This window comes from Patella vulgata, chromosome 9, assembly GCF_932274485.2.
Source record: "Patella vulgata chromosome 9, xgPatVulg1.2, whole genome shotgun sequence".
In the NCBI taxonomy this organism is placed as follows: Eukaryota; Metazoa; Mollusca; class Gastropoda; family Patellidae; genus Patella; species Patella vulgata.
In genome coordinates, this window is record NC_065887.2 from 29,304,185 (window position 1) to 29,324,476 (window position 20,292).

Consider the following 20,292-nt stretch of genomic DNA (forward strand, 5'->3'; position numbering starts at 1 on the left):
GAAAATTTAAAAAAAAATGTTTTGGGTATGTGTACATCAAGCACAAATTGGGGATCAAAATGGTCTATAAATGATCAAAATCGGTTGATAACTTGTGGAGATATTCATAATTTAATACAAGAAAATGACACTTTCGGAAGAAAAATGAAAGGGAAGAAAATGCAGTTTAAACATAATGTTGATATTTCACAGTTTCGAGGCAGTTTATAGCACTCATTTTAACGCAATGTCACACTATTTTTTATTTACATTAAGAAGACAGTATTTATCTTTGTGCTAAGAAATATTTACATTATTTTGCTGTTTTAGTTACTGACATGTTAGTCTCAAAATAAAGATGTAATGTCTAAATGAGATGTTAAACTCCAGTCCTATCTCAATTTATGATAACTAGACTGAAAATATGTCAATAAATATTAATTACGCAAACCAGAATTTATTTCTATTAATCCCAGAAATGGCAACAATAGAGTAAAAATATAGGGACAAATAAAACATCTCCACCAATCATCACAGTTGCAGCACTGCTGAGTTTGTAGATAAAACCATGATTCTGAATAGTAATATCACAAGGGGACACAACTCTATCAACAAAGACAACGCATTCCTCCCCTTTTGAAATATTTTGTATTATAAATATTTTAGCATCAATAAAATGATGCCAGAGTTATATACAATTCCCAAAAATAAATATGTTTTAAATTTTTCATATAATTCAACAAATGCATTAAAACTTAAAAACATTTACATGTATGTGAATGGCAGTAATATGTAAATAAAAAAATATGGCTGTACAAGTATACTTATACTTTAAACAGCAATACATAAAAAAGAATAATTCAATAACATCTTTAAGTACAGTGTATGAACTATGAGAGAGAGGGAGAGAAATGGGGTTTAATGTCCACTCAACACAAGCTAGGTCATTTCTGGACTAACACATGGTCTAATTTTATTTCAATAATTCGCTTGCGCGTAGGGGTCTTTAGCAGCGGGAGGAAACCAGAGGACCTAGAGAAAACCCATGAGGTGACAGGCAACCCTACTCCTTGTCACGTACAACCGGGGGAATCGAAACCACGCCAGTTGACTCAATGACAGACCTCATGATACAGCACGCACGTGCTAATCATTTGGCCATCCAACCCCCCTTATGAACTATGAAAGTCCCACATTAGTATTTTGGTGGTCTTCACCGATTGATCAAAAATAATTTTCGATTTGACATGAGTTGACTATACAGTTCTATTGAGCATGTTCAGATCTATACAATATTGGAGACAAATCTGCCCATTTTAAACTTTCAATTTACAAGTCGTACAATGAGTTTAATATGTTGAATTTTCAATAATATGGTGGCATAAGAATATTTTCAATAAATCAATTACATTTAATTTCTTCCTGAGATTGATAGTGACTCTTTTACTAGAATATAGACAATTATTCTTACAAAATATCAAAAATAGACTAGTTTTATCGTGAATAGTTTCATAATACTGACACACACATATTTGACAAAAACTGCAAATTGAGACTCTTAAGACAGAAATTTGATTATGGGCACATGACAGATAGGCTGCGGCAAAAATTATCTTGAAAGAATATCAAGTTTACATTTGCACGAATAATTTGCGCACCCACTATTGTCACATGAATTAAATTTGACTACTAATTAAAAAATATCCAACACAACATTGCAATAGGGTCAAGAAATATCATTTGAACAAACCTAAGCAACAACAACCTAAGCAACATATATATCAATTTTTGGACCGGGAATTGGTTCAAAAGCACTACTCATCTGGTTGTTGTTCTTCTTGTGGGGAACGCCAAAGGCTTTGCCAATTCAAGTACAATTGACATGAAGCTTGGCATGCTTGTTCCTTGGACAATTGTGCATTGATGGACGGTCTTCCATTTTTGCTATAACCTCACAATTTCAAGACGGCTGTCATTCTGTTACAATCAGTTCCTGGTCCATAAAGTATGCTTGCACTTTTAGACAAGTCAAAAATGTATAAATTTGCCCCTATCCTACATTAAGCAGTATAAATATAGATATCATAACCCCAACCGTAGTAGAAATAAATATTAATTTCATTACTCTTTTATTGGTTGGTATAAATTATTCCCCAAAACATATATATTTCAATTTTTCTTTGGACAAATTTAAATTAACTGTGGATTGTCTTTGAATAAGTCCCAAAACATATTGCAAATTTGCTACCAAAAAAATTCCATAATATAACAATAATCTTGGATTTCTATTTGTGGCTAATTTTCCCATTTATTAAACTCATCTGATTACCATATCTTCCAATATATACAAGCAACAAGTAACAGGTTAATAAAATTAAAACACATCCGAGCACTAATTCACACAAAACATCTAGGCAGTAAGTTTTTCACTGGGTATTTGAAAAGATTGTTCCTTATGTAAAGCATTATTGATTAGTTCTGTTGACGTACTTGGTTCACTGACACCATACCTAAAAATAAAAAAAATAATTATTGGCTACAATAATTGATTTATATATAACTAGGATTCTTGTTGATCGTTATTGTATTTGAAAGGATGACTTTGGTGCGAATGTTTCTTTCTTTTTTCCCCTTTCACTAACAGTGATATCGCAGACAGGTTACCGTATTTTTCGGGGGAGCCTATAAGTCAATACTTTTTTCCGCGGAAGCTGGGCCTTTGTATTATACTCTACATCGACTTATATATTGATGAAGATAAAAAAATTACATCCCCAAAAAATAATTCTCATTTCCCAACTGTTGAGTAACATCGTCTGCTACAAACTAGCATTCGTATAGTCAAACTTTTGCTATCTTATAAAACTACTTATTGTATTCCAATACAAATACTTGTCGACATTTCTAAATATCTATAGCTTGTATAACTTTTACTTAAAAACATAACCCCTATTCAAAATATAATCATAAATATTAGAAAATACCATCAAAATAGAATCTTTCTTCCGACAATATTCATGTGCAATCTCTCATATTTTCTCGCGTCTCACGAGAGTTCTACTTTAGTTTTCTGTTAAATTAACCAATCATATCTAGTAACATTCATCATAATATATTACCATGTGCGATCACAAACATTGTGTGTATTGTCTAGTATTTATTGAAAAAACTAACAAGAACAAACTTGGAATATTATTCAAGTTAGTTTTACATTTATAAACTGATTACTTTACATTAATTAATATCATGCGTCATTTTTTGACATATATTGACAGAGTATTTGACAAGAATAAAACTCCTGTATCACAATAAAAGATTGCTAAGGTGGAGTTGAACAACATTCATCTTATATACCACTTTGACTTTTATATAGATGGATGTTGGAAAAACAGTATAAATGACGATTCAACTTATACTCCACACTTGAAGTAAACCTCGTAATATACACCCATAATTAATCTAACAAGCCAAGCTACCTGCTTTCTCAGAAAGGTGGGTGACAAAACAATTAATGAGACATAAAAGCATAGTAACTAGCAAGTAAGATATACCAGAACCAGCCTTATACTCTACTCACCAAAATATAGTCCATTTTCCATTTGTCCAGCTACCTTCTGATTTCTTGAAATACCTAGAAAAATGCAATTAGATTATTATACATAGAAACTTTGGGTGGTGGGGTGGGGGGTAAAAGGTTGTTTCAATGAAAGATCAATATACATATTGATAATATAGGAATAAATCTGGACAACCGGCCACCATACTCCTAACTGTTTCAGATTGGTTGAGGTATTTTCATATTCTGTTGATTATCACTATTTGTAAGATTGAGAGAATTTAAATCTGAAGCGACCAATTGAGTATCCTACGTTCTGTATATAATAGGGCAGTCTTCCAGCCAAGAATAAAATCCAGAGAAAGTTTTCTACATACAACCACAACACAGAGACATGTTGCGATCAGTTTAGCTGATACAATTATGGTTTCTTTCCTAAATTAAACTAGTCATTTGGATGGGTCGAAAAACCGAGGTCCCGTGTACACATTGGTGTGCACATAAAAGATCCCTTGACAGTTGGAATTCGATATAAGAGTAGGCCATAGTGCCGCTGTCCGGGCAAAATTTCACTCATAGCACACTGTATGGCGTACGCCCATCTTCATTAGCCCAGTTCGGAGCAGAACAGTAGGACGTTAAACTCCATTTCATTTCATTTCATTTCCTAAATTAAACTCTCAATAGAAGAACAGCAGATCTTCCACCAATGATCTGTATAAGGATGTAGATTACAGTCAAGTCTATATAAAATCAACATACCATGAATTAATGACATTGTCAATACGAGATCTCCAATATAGTTGTTTAAAATCTTTGGTTACAGATTGCCATAACATATCACCAGTTCCCTCCCCTTGAGCTTTAGCAGACACACCTATTTTACATAGATAAGGAATGTTGGTATCATCATGCAGTATAATAGCAGCAGCATTATAACTGAAATAAAACAAGATTGAAAAACATGTAAAATAGTTTTGACATTATATCTGCATATATACAATACAGTCATAAGTCAGTTTTGCTGCTGAACGCAAACTCGAGAGCTGCAGTGGCTCAGTGAGTTCAATACTAGCTTGTTAACCTTGAGGTTCCGGGTTTGAATCCAGTGTTAGCTGAGAAAGTTCCTCAGGATTTTCCGGTATGGTTTTTCCCCTTGTCAGTGGTGCAGGACAGAGGGCCTGGCAAAGAACAGTGTCTAGTTGTTTGGATGGGAAGAAAACCCAAGGCCTGTTAACAGTTGGAATTAAAAATAAGTGTAGGTTGTAGCACTGCTGTCCAGGCAAAATACATGGCGTATGCCAGTCTTTAATAGCCTGGATGGCGCAGAAAAGTAGGACGTTAAATCCCATTTCATTTCATTTCATTTCCACACACGCAAAATCAACCTGAAAAAAGGTTTGATCCAATGATAAAAGTTTTAAAATATAAAGTAGACAGAGTAAACACAAAGGTACAAAACAATTCTTAGCTATGTGAACTCTTCAAATGAGAAGTAAATTCAGGTGTTTTTGGAAAGAGTAAACATACCCTGCTTCATGCATGACACATATCACTATATGGAGTTTAATAGTACATATTAATCTATTAAAACAATAACTTACTTTTCAGATAAATATATTCTATCTATTTTATCTTTAACATCATCAAAATAACAAACTTTTAAATCTTTCTGAAACGACCTGAAAAATAATTTTACAAATCAGTAACAATCAATATTATGGAATTCAATTTTAGTAACTTCAGCCATTGCCATTTCTTTATATTCTAGTGGTTCCACGAGTGAACATGAGGCCATTGACTTCAATCCTGGTGTCTCAGGATGTTCAAGCCCAGTTTCCCGCCTTGTCAATAACTAATATCAAAATAGTTTCAACCCGAAATAAAAATATATTTTAATGTTAATTTACGTCTTGTTATGGCTGAATCTTCGTATTTTAGCCCTGGGCAAAGTGCCTTAAGTTAGTAACAATTGTCTGTACTTACTTATTAAATAAGTCTTTTAATCTATCTAGATCTATACCATCAAATGATTTATAAACATGGATTGGTTCAGTTATTTTAAAAAATGTACCAGACCCTGAAATATACATTAAAAACAATAAGAGGGATTTCATTAATGAGGTCCTTAGATAATTTACTTTCAGTCAGCTTATACTAAAGTATAAGGATTGATAAACAAGGTCATCAAACTATTCCAAAGCTTCATTAATGAGGTCCTTAGATAATTTACTTTCAGTCAGCTTGTACTAAAGTATAAGGATTGATAAACAAGAGGTCATCAAACTAAAGCTTATCCTAAATTATATAGCAAATAAACATATCTTGATGTGAAATAATCTCTACTTATTTTCCGGCTGACTGATGTATGTTTTATACAGTTTAATGATCAGTAAAAATAATGTAACAAAGAGTCATAAATACTTCTGTATTAAATTTGTCACTATAAAGTAGGAAAACCCCACCCGATGAAAGCTATATATTGGATTGACCAGTACAGATTTAATGGTTTGATGCAAAAATACTGTATTGCTACGGTAGTGTTAAGTTTATATTTATCAAATACTAAGAGGAAATAAGATTAAAGTTACCTCGATGAGAAAAAAGTTCTTGTAGAATATTATTAACAGATGTAATAACCACCGATGTTTCTCTCGGCATAGAACATAACAATTTATATATATTTAACGTCTGAAAAAGGAAAATATGCTAACATAAATATATAATAACAAAAAGTGTTACAGGACTTCTTTGAACTGGGAAGTGGTATCAGGTGTTCTACTCTGTCTTCTTGACTAACTGATTAAACATGTCGACATATGCTTCCACAGTTACCACAATGCTCGTCTCAGTCATAAATCTTCCTTCTCAAGGAATTATTTGACCTGGTTATCTCTGATCACCTCTTCCCCATATCTCTCTCAAACTCCAAAGAGTAGCACTCATCCTTCATCCCTGCTGATGACATATATACTACTTCTCTCTCTCTCTCTCTCTTACCTTATGTTTGACATCTTGTGAAAACCAGGGTTTTTGTTGACATGAGTCGAGATCTGCAGGTAAGTTGACATTAGGTATAACCTGTAAAACAATGTGTTAAAGGTAAGTTGACATTAGGTATAACCTGTAAAACAATGTGTTAAAGGTAAGTTGACATTAGGTATAACCTGTAAAACAATGTGTTAAAGGTAAGTTGACATTAGGTATAACCTGTAAAACAATGTGTTAAAGGTAAGTTGACATTAGGTATAACCTGTAAAACAAAGAGTTAAAGGTAAGTTGACATTAGGTTATAACCTGTAACACAAAGAGTTAAAGGTAAGTTGACATTAGGTTATAACCTGTAAAACATTGTATACAAGTACTAAAGGCAATGATCCATCTTTCTACAGTTTAGCAAAAAGTAGTAAATTCTAGGTGCCCTCATTAAAGAACTGTCTTAAATAAAGAATTTGTTAGTGGATGTCATCAGTAGTACCAGCTCTTTTAATGTGGCATCCTCATGCAGAAATATGATTATAAATTGTACAAATTGGTTTATTTTGTTGTTTAAGTTAGCTGTTAGTTGTGTTTCTTTTCTCTCCAATTGCCATTTGGGGAGTCTAAGGGGATGCAGTGCATTTACGGAATTTCATTGTTGTTTTTTTATGAGTGATTTGATGATCGCAACTATCACTTTACCAGAACTTGAATAAACGTTTCTAAGAATTTTTTACACAGAATTATTCAATTCTATTAAGAAAATTCAAAGTACCTAAGGATGTTTTTAAAACAGAATTATTCAATTCTATTCAGAAAATTCAAAGTACCTAAGGATGTTTTTAAAACAATCTAACAATAGCCCTTTAATTTAAATACATAAATTGGACAGTAGTCATTTTGGTTTGTTCTTGATACTTATTGGAACATTCATGTGTACAATAAACCAGTGATTGTTGTTCATAATAACTTGGGTTAAACTTGTTTGGTAACCAATTGAAATCATTTTAAAAAATCTTACAACAGCCATGCATTAATATTTAATTTCTATAAATAAATATATCACCCACCTGACTATTTTCGTTGACTAGACCACCAGTTAAATTTATCTTCATCACTTTTAGTGGTTCAAGTATTTTTGACAGCTCATCGGTTAATGACCATAAATCTAACAGTACAATCTGACCAGTGGGTGTTTCACCTAGTGCTGAGATAACTGGAATATGTTTTGTATGTAAACACCACTGAACTAAATCTATGTTTATCTTGTTTATTTGACCTGCATATTTTTTCCTAAAAATATAATATCGAGATCATCTAAATTAGTCATTATAGTTTTTATGGTTATGTTAAATAACATGATTTCATCATGTCAGAATGAAAGTCAAAACAGGTACTTGTATGTTTTGGCCAGGGCCTAAAATAACGTGCCTTGGAGCACGAACGTGCTTTGAAATCAAAAATCCGTGCTACGAAAATAGTGTAGTGCTCTGAAAAAGTGTAATGTAACGACCCCTAATGGATTCACTCCCTAGAGAGACTTTAAAAGATAATAATCAGATTTTTTAATATTTTGTATCCTTGTTACTGATAGAATTTGAGTTTTGATATTGATGTGATGATAGAATTTGAAATATAATTCAAATATTATCGTAACAAAAGTGGTGTGTTATCTTCCTAGTGCTGAGTTTTCATGCGAAAAAAAGCTGTGCATAGCCAAATAAACTCCTATGTAAACTGCGCCAGAATAGTCAGCTCTGAATTTTCACCACCGGCGCTAGCGGGCGGTCTGACACCGAATCCATGCTACGAAACATAAACATTATTTTAGGCCCTGGTTTTGACATGAGTCTGGTCAGTTTCTGTTATTTCAGGGTCACCATCTTTAAATTCATAAAAATAAATTTTAAATTGATCTTCATAAAAACTTATTAATACATTTTAATACTTCACACATTTTTGATTCTGAAAAATTTGCTACTGAACGCAAGAAAGTTTCAACAAAAATTAACAATTGCATGACTTGTAAAGCGATTGTGCAAGCAACTGGAATGACCTCATATTTATATCAAAATCATGCACGCACAACTAACAAACAAAAATTACATAAATACAATTGTAAAAGAAATTATATCAACTAGTCAACAATATGTTTTTCATATTTTCATAAGAGTTATGAACTTTATTCTAGATTTATGGCCTGTCAGTCACAACCCACAAAACTTAATTTTTTATCTGAAATTACTATATTTCTAATGACTAGGAAAAACAGAATAATAGAATCAAATAGAATTATTGTATCAAATTGCATAACATCCTACAAAAATTATAATAGATGACAATTAAGAATTCATCTGCAATGAGAATGTCAGTCGGTGCATTTGTCCTCCTTTGTCTAGCGGCATGCGATTTTGTGAACTTGCTCGTTGACTAGATTGAAATGTTATTCATAATTGCTCCTGCATTAAAAATTTGTATTATTTAAAATGTGCTTGGTTTTAAATATCTCACAAAACATATTATTTTTAGCAAGTAATTTGTTTTTGGTTTGGAGGGGTGTAGCTTGAATATACTTTTCAGTCAATTGTTTTGTATCTATGCTCTTGACTGTTACTGAAATATCTTTAAACATCTTTTCACTGGCTTGTCTTTAACAATGAAAATGCTAGCAATAATTGGCTTCATGCTTGGCTAGAATAATTTAACCATCAATACATGTACAACCTGAAGGTTGTTTTTTTATATATTTACTGAAACTGGTATTCATTTTTTGATATAACTTAAAGCAAGACATTGTTATTTTTACATTTTACTAATTCAATTAAAGCCAATTACAAGGCCAGACAAAGTCCTTTAAATCAGCTGTCTCGAAACAAGGGCAGACACAGCCTTTAGTTGGTGATCATTCCTTTTAAAACCTTTCTAGATATAATTTTTTCCTCCAATGATTTGGATAGAATAAAACGATTGTAGTCAACTAAACAAATTAATAACTATTAAATAATGGCCCAAGTTTCTGAAAGGACATTTGATAAGTTTGCCACATGTTACATTTAATTGCTCATATATCAAACATTCAAAAAACAAACATCAATTACTTACTTATTGTTTTCATTACATTGTATTAATCCACTGCCGACAAACAATGGTCTAGCTTTCACGCCATGAGCTTCTAATAAACTTGTAAATACTGTCATATCTAATGCTGTTTTACTCTTTAAATCCTACCATACATAAACATTAATAAACAATATTACCAACTTGCTAAACAGAACTCTCAATTAATTGGATTGTCGGATATTTTCTTGTGTGTCATGACCAATCAAATCAAAACCAGAAGTTTTTTTGGTTTTGACTAAACCAAAAGTTGATTTTGTTCTGTTTATTTGGCTGGTCAATCCTGACATGTTAATGGAGACCTTCTTCTGACATCAGCATAACAATTACTTGGATCCTGATCAGACAGCCAATTTAGTGGATGTCTGTTATAGTCTCTCAGAATAGTACTTGCTTATTTTAAGCGGACATGCAGTTCTTCATGTGTACATGGGAGAATCTCTGTTTCACCAGGCACACTTTCCTTCTCAATCCCAGGCTCTACCCCTGGGCCCTTATTCACGAAAACTTAAACTAAGATACAATCAAAATTTTAAGAAATACTGCAATTCGATTGGCTGACCAGTAAAATCAATTTGCATATATCCAATTTGCATATTGGTCAGCCAATCGAATTGCAGTATTTCTTAAAATTTCGATTGTATCTCAGTTTAAGTTTTCGTGAATAAGGGCCCCGACATGAGAAAGTTGTGCTTGAAAATTGAAAAATCCTGAAGATTATTTTCAGCTCAAGCCAAGACCTAAACCCAAGAATTCTGTGAAATTATAAAAACCAAAATCAAATAAAAGTATAATTTCAGTATGTCTGTACTTTGCCCAAAATTGAATATTGGATGAAAATTAAAAACTTTACCTTAAATTCCTGCTGACTGATATCTTTCTCAGAATGTACATAGGAACCACACACTATCACTGGTCTCATATTATTACGATGTAAAAACGAAAGACTGGATGTTAGAGTCTTTAGCTGGAAATAAAATACACAAATCTAAGGGTTAAACAACCATTGACAGAAATGCTGCTGTTTATTATAGCAAACTGCCAGACATATGCCCATATTTGTTAGCCTGGTTGGTGCAGAAGGTAGAAATTTGAACCCTATTTCATTTAATTTCTAAAGATGTCAAATACCAAAACACTCTACAGGAATGTAAATAAAGGTTCAGAGTTTTGGATACCAAGCTGCCAATCATGCAAACTGCTAGCCCTTTAAAGAATTTTTTTTTTATTTGTAAGGCTCAGTCAGATGTCTAGAAATGAATTGAGGGCTTTAATTTCAAGTACAATTTATGACTGTGTAAATGTTTGAAATTTATTCATTGTCTATCAGGTATTTGTTTCCAAACACCCTCAGACTTCAATACTAAAATCTTTAACTCTTAGAATAAATACTAAAATTTTTAACTCTTAGAATAAAGACTAAAATTTTTAACTCTTAGAATAAATAAAGACTAAAATTTTTAACTCTTAAACTTAATAGCAAAATTTAATTTGACGCAAAAATTTAATACTAAATTACCTCTTCTGGGTGATTAAATAATTCTGGGTCTATCTGAAAGATAGCAAAAGGTTTCTGTTGTTCTACAGTACGAAAATGTTTTAACCAAAACCTGGCTTCTCGAGGATCGGTGCCAACCTGTAAAGTTACAAAAGAAAGATAATAATAAGCAATTAATAAGCAGTTTCTGTCCATACACCATCTTAAATCCACTTACATGTACCTACTGACTATATTTCATTTACAGATTCAGGTGAATAATTCATAATTTTAAATAAGACTTATATAAAAGAACTCTTCATTTTTTCAGGACTAGACATGCCTCCCACCCGACCCCACCCAAAAACCATTCCAGTTTACACCAGGGTTTCTTATATGAAATTACTAATAGTCTAAAAACTACAATTGAAACACTGAACAACAAAATTTGGTAAAATATCTTTACCTCATTAAGGAATCTTTTTAAATCTGATGATGTTTCATCTGAGGTCAACATATTTCTCTTAGAGAAATCACAAAATGAACCCCAGGATTTTAAAGGTAGTGCATTGCTAGCATCATTTTTTGCAGACAGACTCTTATACCTACAAAAACATAAGAATATGTTATCAACAATATACGAAAATATTGGAAGATCTTTAGAATTAAATTTTATGAAACCACTGAACAATATAAATCAATTTATAATAAGACACACAGATTATGAAAATGGGAGAAAATGACTCCTACTCCCTAAATATGCTACAGGGGAAGCCTGTTCATAACAAGGAGCTATTCCAGATGCTAAATGACAGTGTAAATGAACCATTTAATTTTCAGCTTTTTGTTGGTTGGGGTGATATAGCTGACGAAATTAAATGTTATATTCAAGTCTATTTATGCACCGTGACACCGTGATTTTTCAAAATTTTAACAGAGGAAACACCTGCGCCTGTCACTGGATATAAATATTCTCCTTTAATTTTCAAATCTCATCTATACTTCTGTTTAATTCAAGCTCACAATCACATTTTACATGCAAAGAGTTATGTATTGAAAACCAAAAAATGAATTTATATAATGGTTTATTGAAAACATGTTTATAATGGGTTGCTGTTGACATAATGTTACTGTGAGTAATCTAACACAAGGTCAGAACATGTTAAATCTGTAAACAATAATAAAGCCATATGGTCTTGACATGCCCCAACCAAACCGGATTTATCAAGTTTAAAAGTGCAGAGCATTTCATTTCAAGTTTAAAACTATTACACAGATTATTCTTTCGAAATTAAATTCTATTTCCTATCTCTTCAGGCAAGGGCAGCGTATAAATAATTTAAAAACAAAAAATAATCAGTTGCTCTGCTCAAAAGCTTTTAGTTTAATTGTTTTTAAAGATGGGTTCCCAGAAAAATATTTATCGGGTGGTTATTTCCAATAAAAGTATGGCAATTTTGGTATATATGGAAATTAGAGATATCCAATCTTACTAGAAAAATACTGGATTCCCCGAAAAAACACTCATGGGGCATATACAGGACAAAAATGTAAGGGTTCCCCTAATCGACAGCCCGACGATTAGGAATTTCTGCACGTGTGATGTCAAAGGTCACATGCAAACATTGAGCGCTTAATGTACAAGTTGATAAACTTTATGAAGAGTTAGACGTACAACACTTTCGGAGATAAAAATGACAGAAATAGGCTTCTTTGTCTCATGACCTTAAACACTGTGTATAAATTTAAAGTCAATCGAATATTAACTTTGCCTTCTAGAGCATCCACAAGATTTTTTGAAGTGATCAAGGGCCATAACTCTGGCAGTAATTATCAGAAATCACTGAAAACCAATAGGCTTCATCATCTTATGACCTTTAACACTGTGCATCAATTTAATGTCAATCGGATGTTAACTTTAGCCTCTAGAGCATCCACAAGATTTTTTTAAGTGATCAAGGGCCATAACTCTGGCAGTAATTATCGGAAATCGTTGAAAATCAATAGGTTTCTCCTTCTCATGACCTTAAACATTGTGTATAAATTTAAAGTCAATCAGATATTAACTTTGGCCTTTAGAGCATCCACAAGATTTTTTGAAGTGATCAAGAGCCATAACTCTGGCAGTAATTATCGGAAATCGCTGAAAATCAAATGGCTTCTTCGTCTCATGACCTTAAACACTGTGTATAAATTTAAGGTCAATTGGATATTAACTTTGGCCTCTAGAGCGTCCACAAGATTTTTCAAAGTGATCAAGGGCCATAACTCTGGCAGTAATTATCGGAAATCGCTGAAAATCAATAGGATTCTTCGTCTCAAGACCTTAAACACTGTGTATAAATTTAAAGTCAATCAGATATTAACTTTAGCCTCTAGAGCGTCCACAAGCATTTGTGGACGCCGGACCGCCGGACGGACGGACGGGCGGGGACGACAATATACGACCACAATTCAATGTGGGCATATAAAAACGAAACAAATTATAGATTTGTATTTTAATCTTTTTTTTTTAAAACAATATTTTAATCAGATTTATATTTTCTCAATTGCTCCCCCCCCCCCCCCCCCCCCCCCCCCCCCCCGGCTCAAATCTAATGATACCAGTGTAAATTTATAAATTAAAACTATAGCCTGACAATCAAAATATAAAATTTAAAGTGATTATATTTTGGGGTTTAAAATGATTTGATGTATTATATTGATTCTATAATAAAAAAGGTTTGGCCAAAAGTTGGCTTGCTAATGTTCAGAAAAAAGGTTTGGCCAAAAGTTGGCTTGCTAATTTTCATTTCAATTTCTGCTTTCTGTGTTGACGGTGGAATATATACATTGTAGGATATATCATAACACTGGATTCATCAATTCACGTAAACATGTCAATGAAGAGTGAATTGTCATCTCACAAAACAAATCAACACCAAAAATCTACAGATCAAGGATTAAAGTTAGAGGAACACATTGAATTTTTTTTTTTTCAGAAAAATTGTAAACCATACTTACCGCTTTGGAATTCTCATCACATTTTTATTCTGACAATTTCCTTGACAGTTTAAAGCACAACAATTCAAACAGAGTGTACTGGAATTTGATTTACTGTGAAAACTGTGTTGATTTAGAAAACTTGAAAGTACTGTTACATATTTACTTGAATTATACACAGAAAAATTAGGTGCCAACAAAGCTTTTGTTGCCAAGGGTAAATGCATCATTGAAATGTCTATAAAATCCTTGTAAATAAATTCTGAATAACTGATTCCACAATATTTGAAAATACACTATTATTTTACAAGTCTACACTAAGAGTGTAAAATCCACAATAATTCTGAAAGTTGGTTGGTTATAGAATCACAATAACTGAATATAATATCTGAAAGATATAAAAACGATTATTGTTAAATATATGTACTGAACTGTGTACTGAACAGGATGATGGTTAAATGTGCTTGAGGTTGTTGACAGCCTGGCCTATTAAACTAATATGTAACTATGCAACTGTCTGTTGATCATAGAACAGTGCTGTTCATATCTACATGTAAACAACAAAACAAACAGTTAAGAGGGGTTTTTTTTTCAAGCGATTAACAATAAGTGATTATTAAACAACAAGTCATTATAAGTTAGGATAACGAGGATAAAATGGAAACTAAAAGGGTTAAATATGGATTAGCAACAGAAGTCAAGGCTGCCTAATGAGTACAAAGATTATTCACTTTTAATTAGAGGATTATCTAGTATCTACCAAGGATAGATAATAGAAATGTTTATCCTTTTTTTGGTATTAAGGGATTTTTTTCTACTTGATAAATTCCCAATCCAAAACACTGTTTGATAGTCTCTATCACCTAAAGTCTCTGGGAGGTAACTAGACCTAAAACAAGATGTTGACGCCCATGAAATTAATTTAAAAATGGCATTTCAGAAAATGCAGTTCAATATCCAACACTCTTTTTTTTTTTTATTGTAAAATTTCTGGGTTTTTTTTAATTAATCCTAATTCGTTGTCACGATTCATGTTTGTTTATATTAATGCAAGAATTATGGGATTTATTGGCCAAAGATACTGGATAATAAACCACATAAAAAAACGAACTCCCGGTTACACATGGGCAATGGAACATTTCGTCAAATATTGACAACATTCCCAGACCCTCTGTATGTTGAAGACTAGAAGGTTCTGGGTGACCAAGACTAATTGTTTGACAGTGAACAATACATACACCCACAAGTAGTTAGGTTTCGTAATGAGGGGACCTAACTCATGAATTTAAAGTTAGCAATTGTCAGAATCAATAAGTGTTTTCCCCATGCAGCTGAATTCCCATTCCCTATTAAATGGCCATTCCATTTTAAGCAGTGCGTGAGTTAGAGATTTTTAATTCTAAAGTTTTATGACTACACAAAACAAACTATAAGTTTATTGCCCTAAAACTAAGGGCACACTATTTTAATTTTCTGTTCTTCTTCTCATTTCTTTAGGAGAAAGACTAATTTAAAAACCAAAAGTATTTGGTAGCACTATTTAAAACATAAAGATCCAAATCTGTAAGTTTTAAAATTCTAAACAAAATGGTTATTTATTTATCAAAACCCTGGAAAACAGAAATCAAAATTAACAGTAATAATATACCAGAGAATCTGGAAAAACAAACCCTGTTTCAGTCGACCCTACTTCTATTCACATACAAACTACAGTACTTGAATCAATGTACAGGTCTTTACAATCTGAAGAGCACACATTTGACCACCCTGACCCCACATCCCGACTCAATAACAGTTTTACCTGACAGTTTCAATATTTTGTCAGATGTATAGTAAAAAGATGACTGACATTGAGGAGGATTTTTATGCTTGTGGATCTGTTCTATTATTTAATATCGTAATTGTTACTTACAGTATGGATTTCTTATCTATAGATGAACTGTCATCATAATGACGTACATATATTTACACTTGGATAAATACCTATTTTATAATTATATGTACTACCACTTCTATTACTCAAATAATTTTCCATTCTCTTCAAATTTTTCCTTTAAGGAAAAATACAGTCTCTGAAATTAAAAAAAACATGTGTTGTCAGGAAATGACTAATTTACATGTACATGCTGCCTGTCCAAAATCCTTCTTTGTTAGATTATGACATACATTTATCTGATATTTTTCTCAAGATACAAGTACCTGTGAGATTAGTAAGGGTAAGGACAGGTGTGGGGGAGGGAGTCTTTTTTTCTGTTAGAAAAGTTACTGGTCTCAGACTAACAGTCTCGTGCCGATATCAAACCAACAAGGCTAGAAATAATGCACCTGTCACAGACAATGTCTGGCACAAAATCAGACTTTTTCATACACAACCACTCTGGAGCTTGTCATTCTGTCTGGCATAGATTTGTCTTTTTTCCATTTGTTTATTGATATTATTAATACATGCCTTGCACAATGTTCAAAATGACAGGTACTAGTTGAGAAATGTCTGAGATTTTGTCAGGTACAATTAATATCATCCAGGCTTATAAACCAGTAATTAATATTATAATGGTACAACTATAGTTTCCTATGCCAAAATGTCCATTTATGTAATCAAAAGTGTCTTAGTAATGTGACTAATTAATTTTAACAGATTTTTCATTGAGCTTACCTTACATACTGATTCAAAAAATAAAACTACCGGTATCATGCATATAGATAATCATTGTCCTATTATAATCATTGTCTTATTACGATCTGAACAATAGAAGTACCCTACATAGGTCATTAACACCAAAATTAAACCACCCGTATTATTCAGTCTATTGTACACTGGCTCATCACCTGTTAAAGAAAAGAAGGCAAAACGCACATTGGCCAATCCTTTTGATTTCTATCATCTTTCCATAACAAGTAAAGGAATCTTCCATAGCCTAATATAGTAGCCACTATATATATATATATAGTTGAGGGTCATGGTGAACTAAATCTTAATTCATGTTAAACTAAGGTATTGAATTGGGTTTATCTGATGTGTTATTTCTATTAGTGATTTGATTAGTGAATTTACTGTAACAAATTCTATTTATGATTAAAAATTAATGCCAAAGGTTTTTTTTCTTTACTAATTTTAGTTTAAATATTTTTTACTTAATCAATGTTACTGTGTCGAAAATAGACCGTAAAGAATTAGTTATAATACTAGCTCTATGTCCCTATCCATACATGTAAAATTTTCAATAAAGCCAGATTTTCATCCCACAGAACAAATTGACATATAAAATCCATAGAAATCCACAATTTAATTAATTAACAATGTACTCTCAATTTCTGTTTTAATAGCAATGAAAATCAATACTACCAGACTAAGTTGACTAAGAGAGGTTTCCGGTATTTCTAAAATATATTTACTAAAATGTGAGGACACCAAAGAAATGCATAATAGTTCAGTTGTGTTGGGTTGACCCGTTATAAGGTAGCCACTGTCTTTAAGATTATTTACACTCAATGTTCAAGATTTGTTTTCAACAAAAGCCACGCATCTATGATTTTGTATCAAAAATAATCATCAACCTGTTCAGTGACCCCACTAGATAAGGTTATGGAATGTTCTATATAGTGTCCAGTCAACACTTTTCTACTTCTTCTATATAGGGAATATAAAATAACATGATGTGCTTTTAGAACCAGCAACTGGTTCCATACACTGGGTAATTTTGTTCTTGTTCCTGGAGCAATGCTCTAAATAAAAAGATGTGTATCAATTGACATGCTTCAATTTTTGATCCAACGTCACAAGAAATGAAATGGAGTTTTATGGCACATCATCTCCAATCATGCTATATTGCGCCAAACATATGGTGAAATATGAGACAGACTACCAGTAAATCATATCACAAAACAATATTCATATACATAATTAAAAAATAAATATCACAAACAATGCATATAAATTAAACTATGAAAATAAAAGATATGTATATATACAATTTAAAATTTTTAATAAAAAACGGTCTCTTTTAAAAAGTCTAAAGTTTTATAAAAAGTAAGTTGTTGAGCAATTAAATTCTGTAATGACTGGCAAAAGTAATATTTGGATCTTACGTAATTGAGATGCTCAACCAAAGTGTGTTTCACTGTCAAATTAACTTGACAGTGTTCAGTGATCACATTCCAGTTGAGGCTCTCACCTCAAAATGAAAATGTGGGTTGGTTTCTGGTTTATAGTATGATAGTACCAGTACTTGTTTAAAAATCTTTATTCAATTTTCTCGTTAGAGCAACAAATACAAATAGCTAGTCTACCTTCTACACACACAACCCCTCCCATGTGTACTTATTTATAAATACTTATCAAAATACAACTACAATGTCTTCCTCAAAATATTATTTGAATGACAATTTAATAAATTAAACTGGTAGGGCCAAAAAAAAATATATATATTCTAGTTCTCAGATACTCCTAGTAAACAATAAAAATGTTAGATTAAATTCAATCACTAGCATCCTACTCATAGATCATTTTTCTCCTTAGATTTAGGCCATTATAATTCAGCAAAGATGAATTTTATTTATTTTGAAAAAAGAAAAAAATCAGTAACAATAAAGTAAGTTTTATGTAACAATGATGCAGTGATACTAAAACCGTTTCAATAAATATATTCAATTTTTTTTTATATACGTAATAATCATTGTTACAAATAGTATTCATGGTATATTAAATTGAAATTAATGTCCTTGAAATGGTAGATCACAGATTTTCAAATTCATAAATAATTAAAAGTGACATATAAAAAGGTACTCTAACTCAGATTGATTATTTAAAAGAAAATATGGCATTTGCACAAAATACATGTGCTGTATATAGTACATGTAGTCTAGTCATATGGACATTATGGTTACAATACTGTTTGAATAAAAAAATATAATGTAATGCAATGCCAAGCTGCAGTGGCCTACATGTACACTAAAAAGGTACTGTGGTTACTCAAATTTGTCTCCTGAACTTTGTATATGACCACTGACTAAGGATCAACTGAATGAATGAATGAATGAAATGGGGGTTTAATCTTAAGGTCCTACATTTCTGCACCAACCCTTGACGGGGATACACCATAAACATGTCTATGAGGTAAATTTTTCCTAGACAGCAGTTAAATACCAACTGTACCAACTGTCAATGTTTCTTTTACGTGCATGCCAAAGTTTAGGCCCACATATATACTGGGCCTCAACTTTTTTTAACCCATCCGAATGACTACGGTAGAGCCTTTACCTTGCCAGGCATTCCGTCCTGCACCAATGACAAACCACGCTAGAAAATCACCAGGAACTTTTTAGGCCAGGAACTTTTGAACCTCCTGGTTATACTTATACTATAGTGAGCCAGCTCCTTAGTCCTTAATTGGGGGGTTGGATGGCTGAATGGTTAGAACGTGCGTGCTGTATCATAAGGTCTGTCATTGAGTCAACTGGCGTGGTTTCGAATCCCCGGTTGTACGTGACAGGAAGTAGGGTCGCCTGTCCAACCTCGTGGGTTTTCTCCGGTATTCTGGTTTCCTGCCACTGCTAAAGACCCCTACGCGCAAGCAAATTATCGAAATAAAATTAAACCATATGTTAGTCCAGAAATGACCTAGTTTGTGTCGAGTGGACGTTAAACCCCATTTCTCTCTCTCTCCCTTAGTTTTTACTCCCGATGTTTAACTGATTAGTCCTATACATTAGACTTTAGTTGGGCCTACATGTAGGCCTAACCAGTCGGCGCTTACGCCCTATATAAGTATAAGCTTGTTTATATTAATTGTCACTTTCTATTTTATTAACAATAACAATAGTCTTGTACACAATCGATTACAAAATATACTCAATACACAAACAAAAATCACGGCAATATGAAATTACATACCGGTAGTCAAAACAATGTCTTCTTATCATTCATAATAATAATGTCAAATCACAAATAAATATAAAAAAAAATTACAATTCAACAGCAGGCTGGATGGCCTCTGACAGTCTCCTCAGAATCTGTAAATGTTTCTATATCAATGCAAGAATTTCAATCCCTCGTCAGAGTATGATAGAAATAGACCTTAGATCTACACGAAATTCCTAAACATAATAAAGTAACTATTATCACGCAACGAGTCCAACCCCCAAAAAGATGATGATGAAACATTGCTATCAAATAATTCTACTTTTATTTTACAAATAGAGT

At 32.4% G+C, this 20,292-nt stretch overlaps 1 protein-coding gene across 3 annotated transcripts; it reads right to left on the bottom strand.

Annotated features, from left to right (window-relative positions):
* Positions 1-402: 402 nt before the first annotated feature.
* On the bottom strand, positions 403-20,262 carry LOC126807694 (N-acetylglutamate synthase, mitochondrial). Of its 3 annotated transcripts, XM_056103381.1 has the most exons (16): positions 20,059-20,262; positions 16,747-16,919; positions 16,003-16,162; positions 14,112-14,478; positions 11,575-11,713; positions 11,151-11,267; positions 10,485-10,598; positions 9,617-9,738; positions 7,585-7,807; positions 6,536-6,616; positions 6,127-6,226; positions 5,522-5,615; positions 5,140-5,217; positions 4,298-4,474; positions 3,557-3,610; positions 403-2,489 (listed from the first exon to the last, which is right to left on the bottom strand). In XM_056103381.1, the coding sequence occupies exons 4-16, from the start codon at positions 14,318-14,320 to the stop codon at positions 2,390-2,392; spliced, it is 1,608 nt and encodes a 535-aa protein (XP_055959356.1). In that variant the 5' UTR covers positions 14,321-14,478; positions 16,003-16,162; positions 16,747-16,919; positions 20,059-20,262; the 3' UTR covers positions 403-2,389. The 3 variants fall into 3 exon arrangements, with proteins under 3 accessions (XP_055959356.1, XP_055959355.1, XP_050388400.1); XM_056103380.1 differs by lacking the exon at positions 16,747-16,919; XM_050532443.2 differs by lacking the exons at positions 403-2,489; positions 3,557-3,610; positions 4,298-4,474; ... (3 more) ...; positions 6,536-6,616; positions 16,747-16,919 and adding an exon at positions 6,726-6,788.
* Between the last annotated feature and the right edge of the window lie 30 nt (positions 20,263-20,292).

Bases quoted from the DNA above. Each gene is read 5' to 3' on its own strand.
- LOC126807694 (XM_056103380.1), bottom strand. From the start codon at position 14,320: ATGATGCATTTACCCTTGGCAACAAAAGCTTTGTTGGCACCTAATTTT. The intron at 10,599-11,150 runs GTAATTTAGTAT...TTTTATTTCCAG, and splicing joins TATTTAATCACCCAGAAGAG to CTAAAGACTCTAACATCCAG. The intron at 9,739-10,484 runs GTAAAGTTTTTA...TATGTATGGTAG, and splicing joins TCAGTCAGCAGGAATTTAAG to GATTTAAAGAGTAAAACAGC.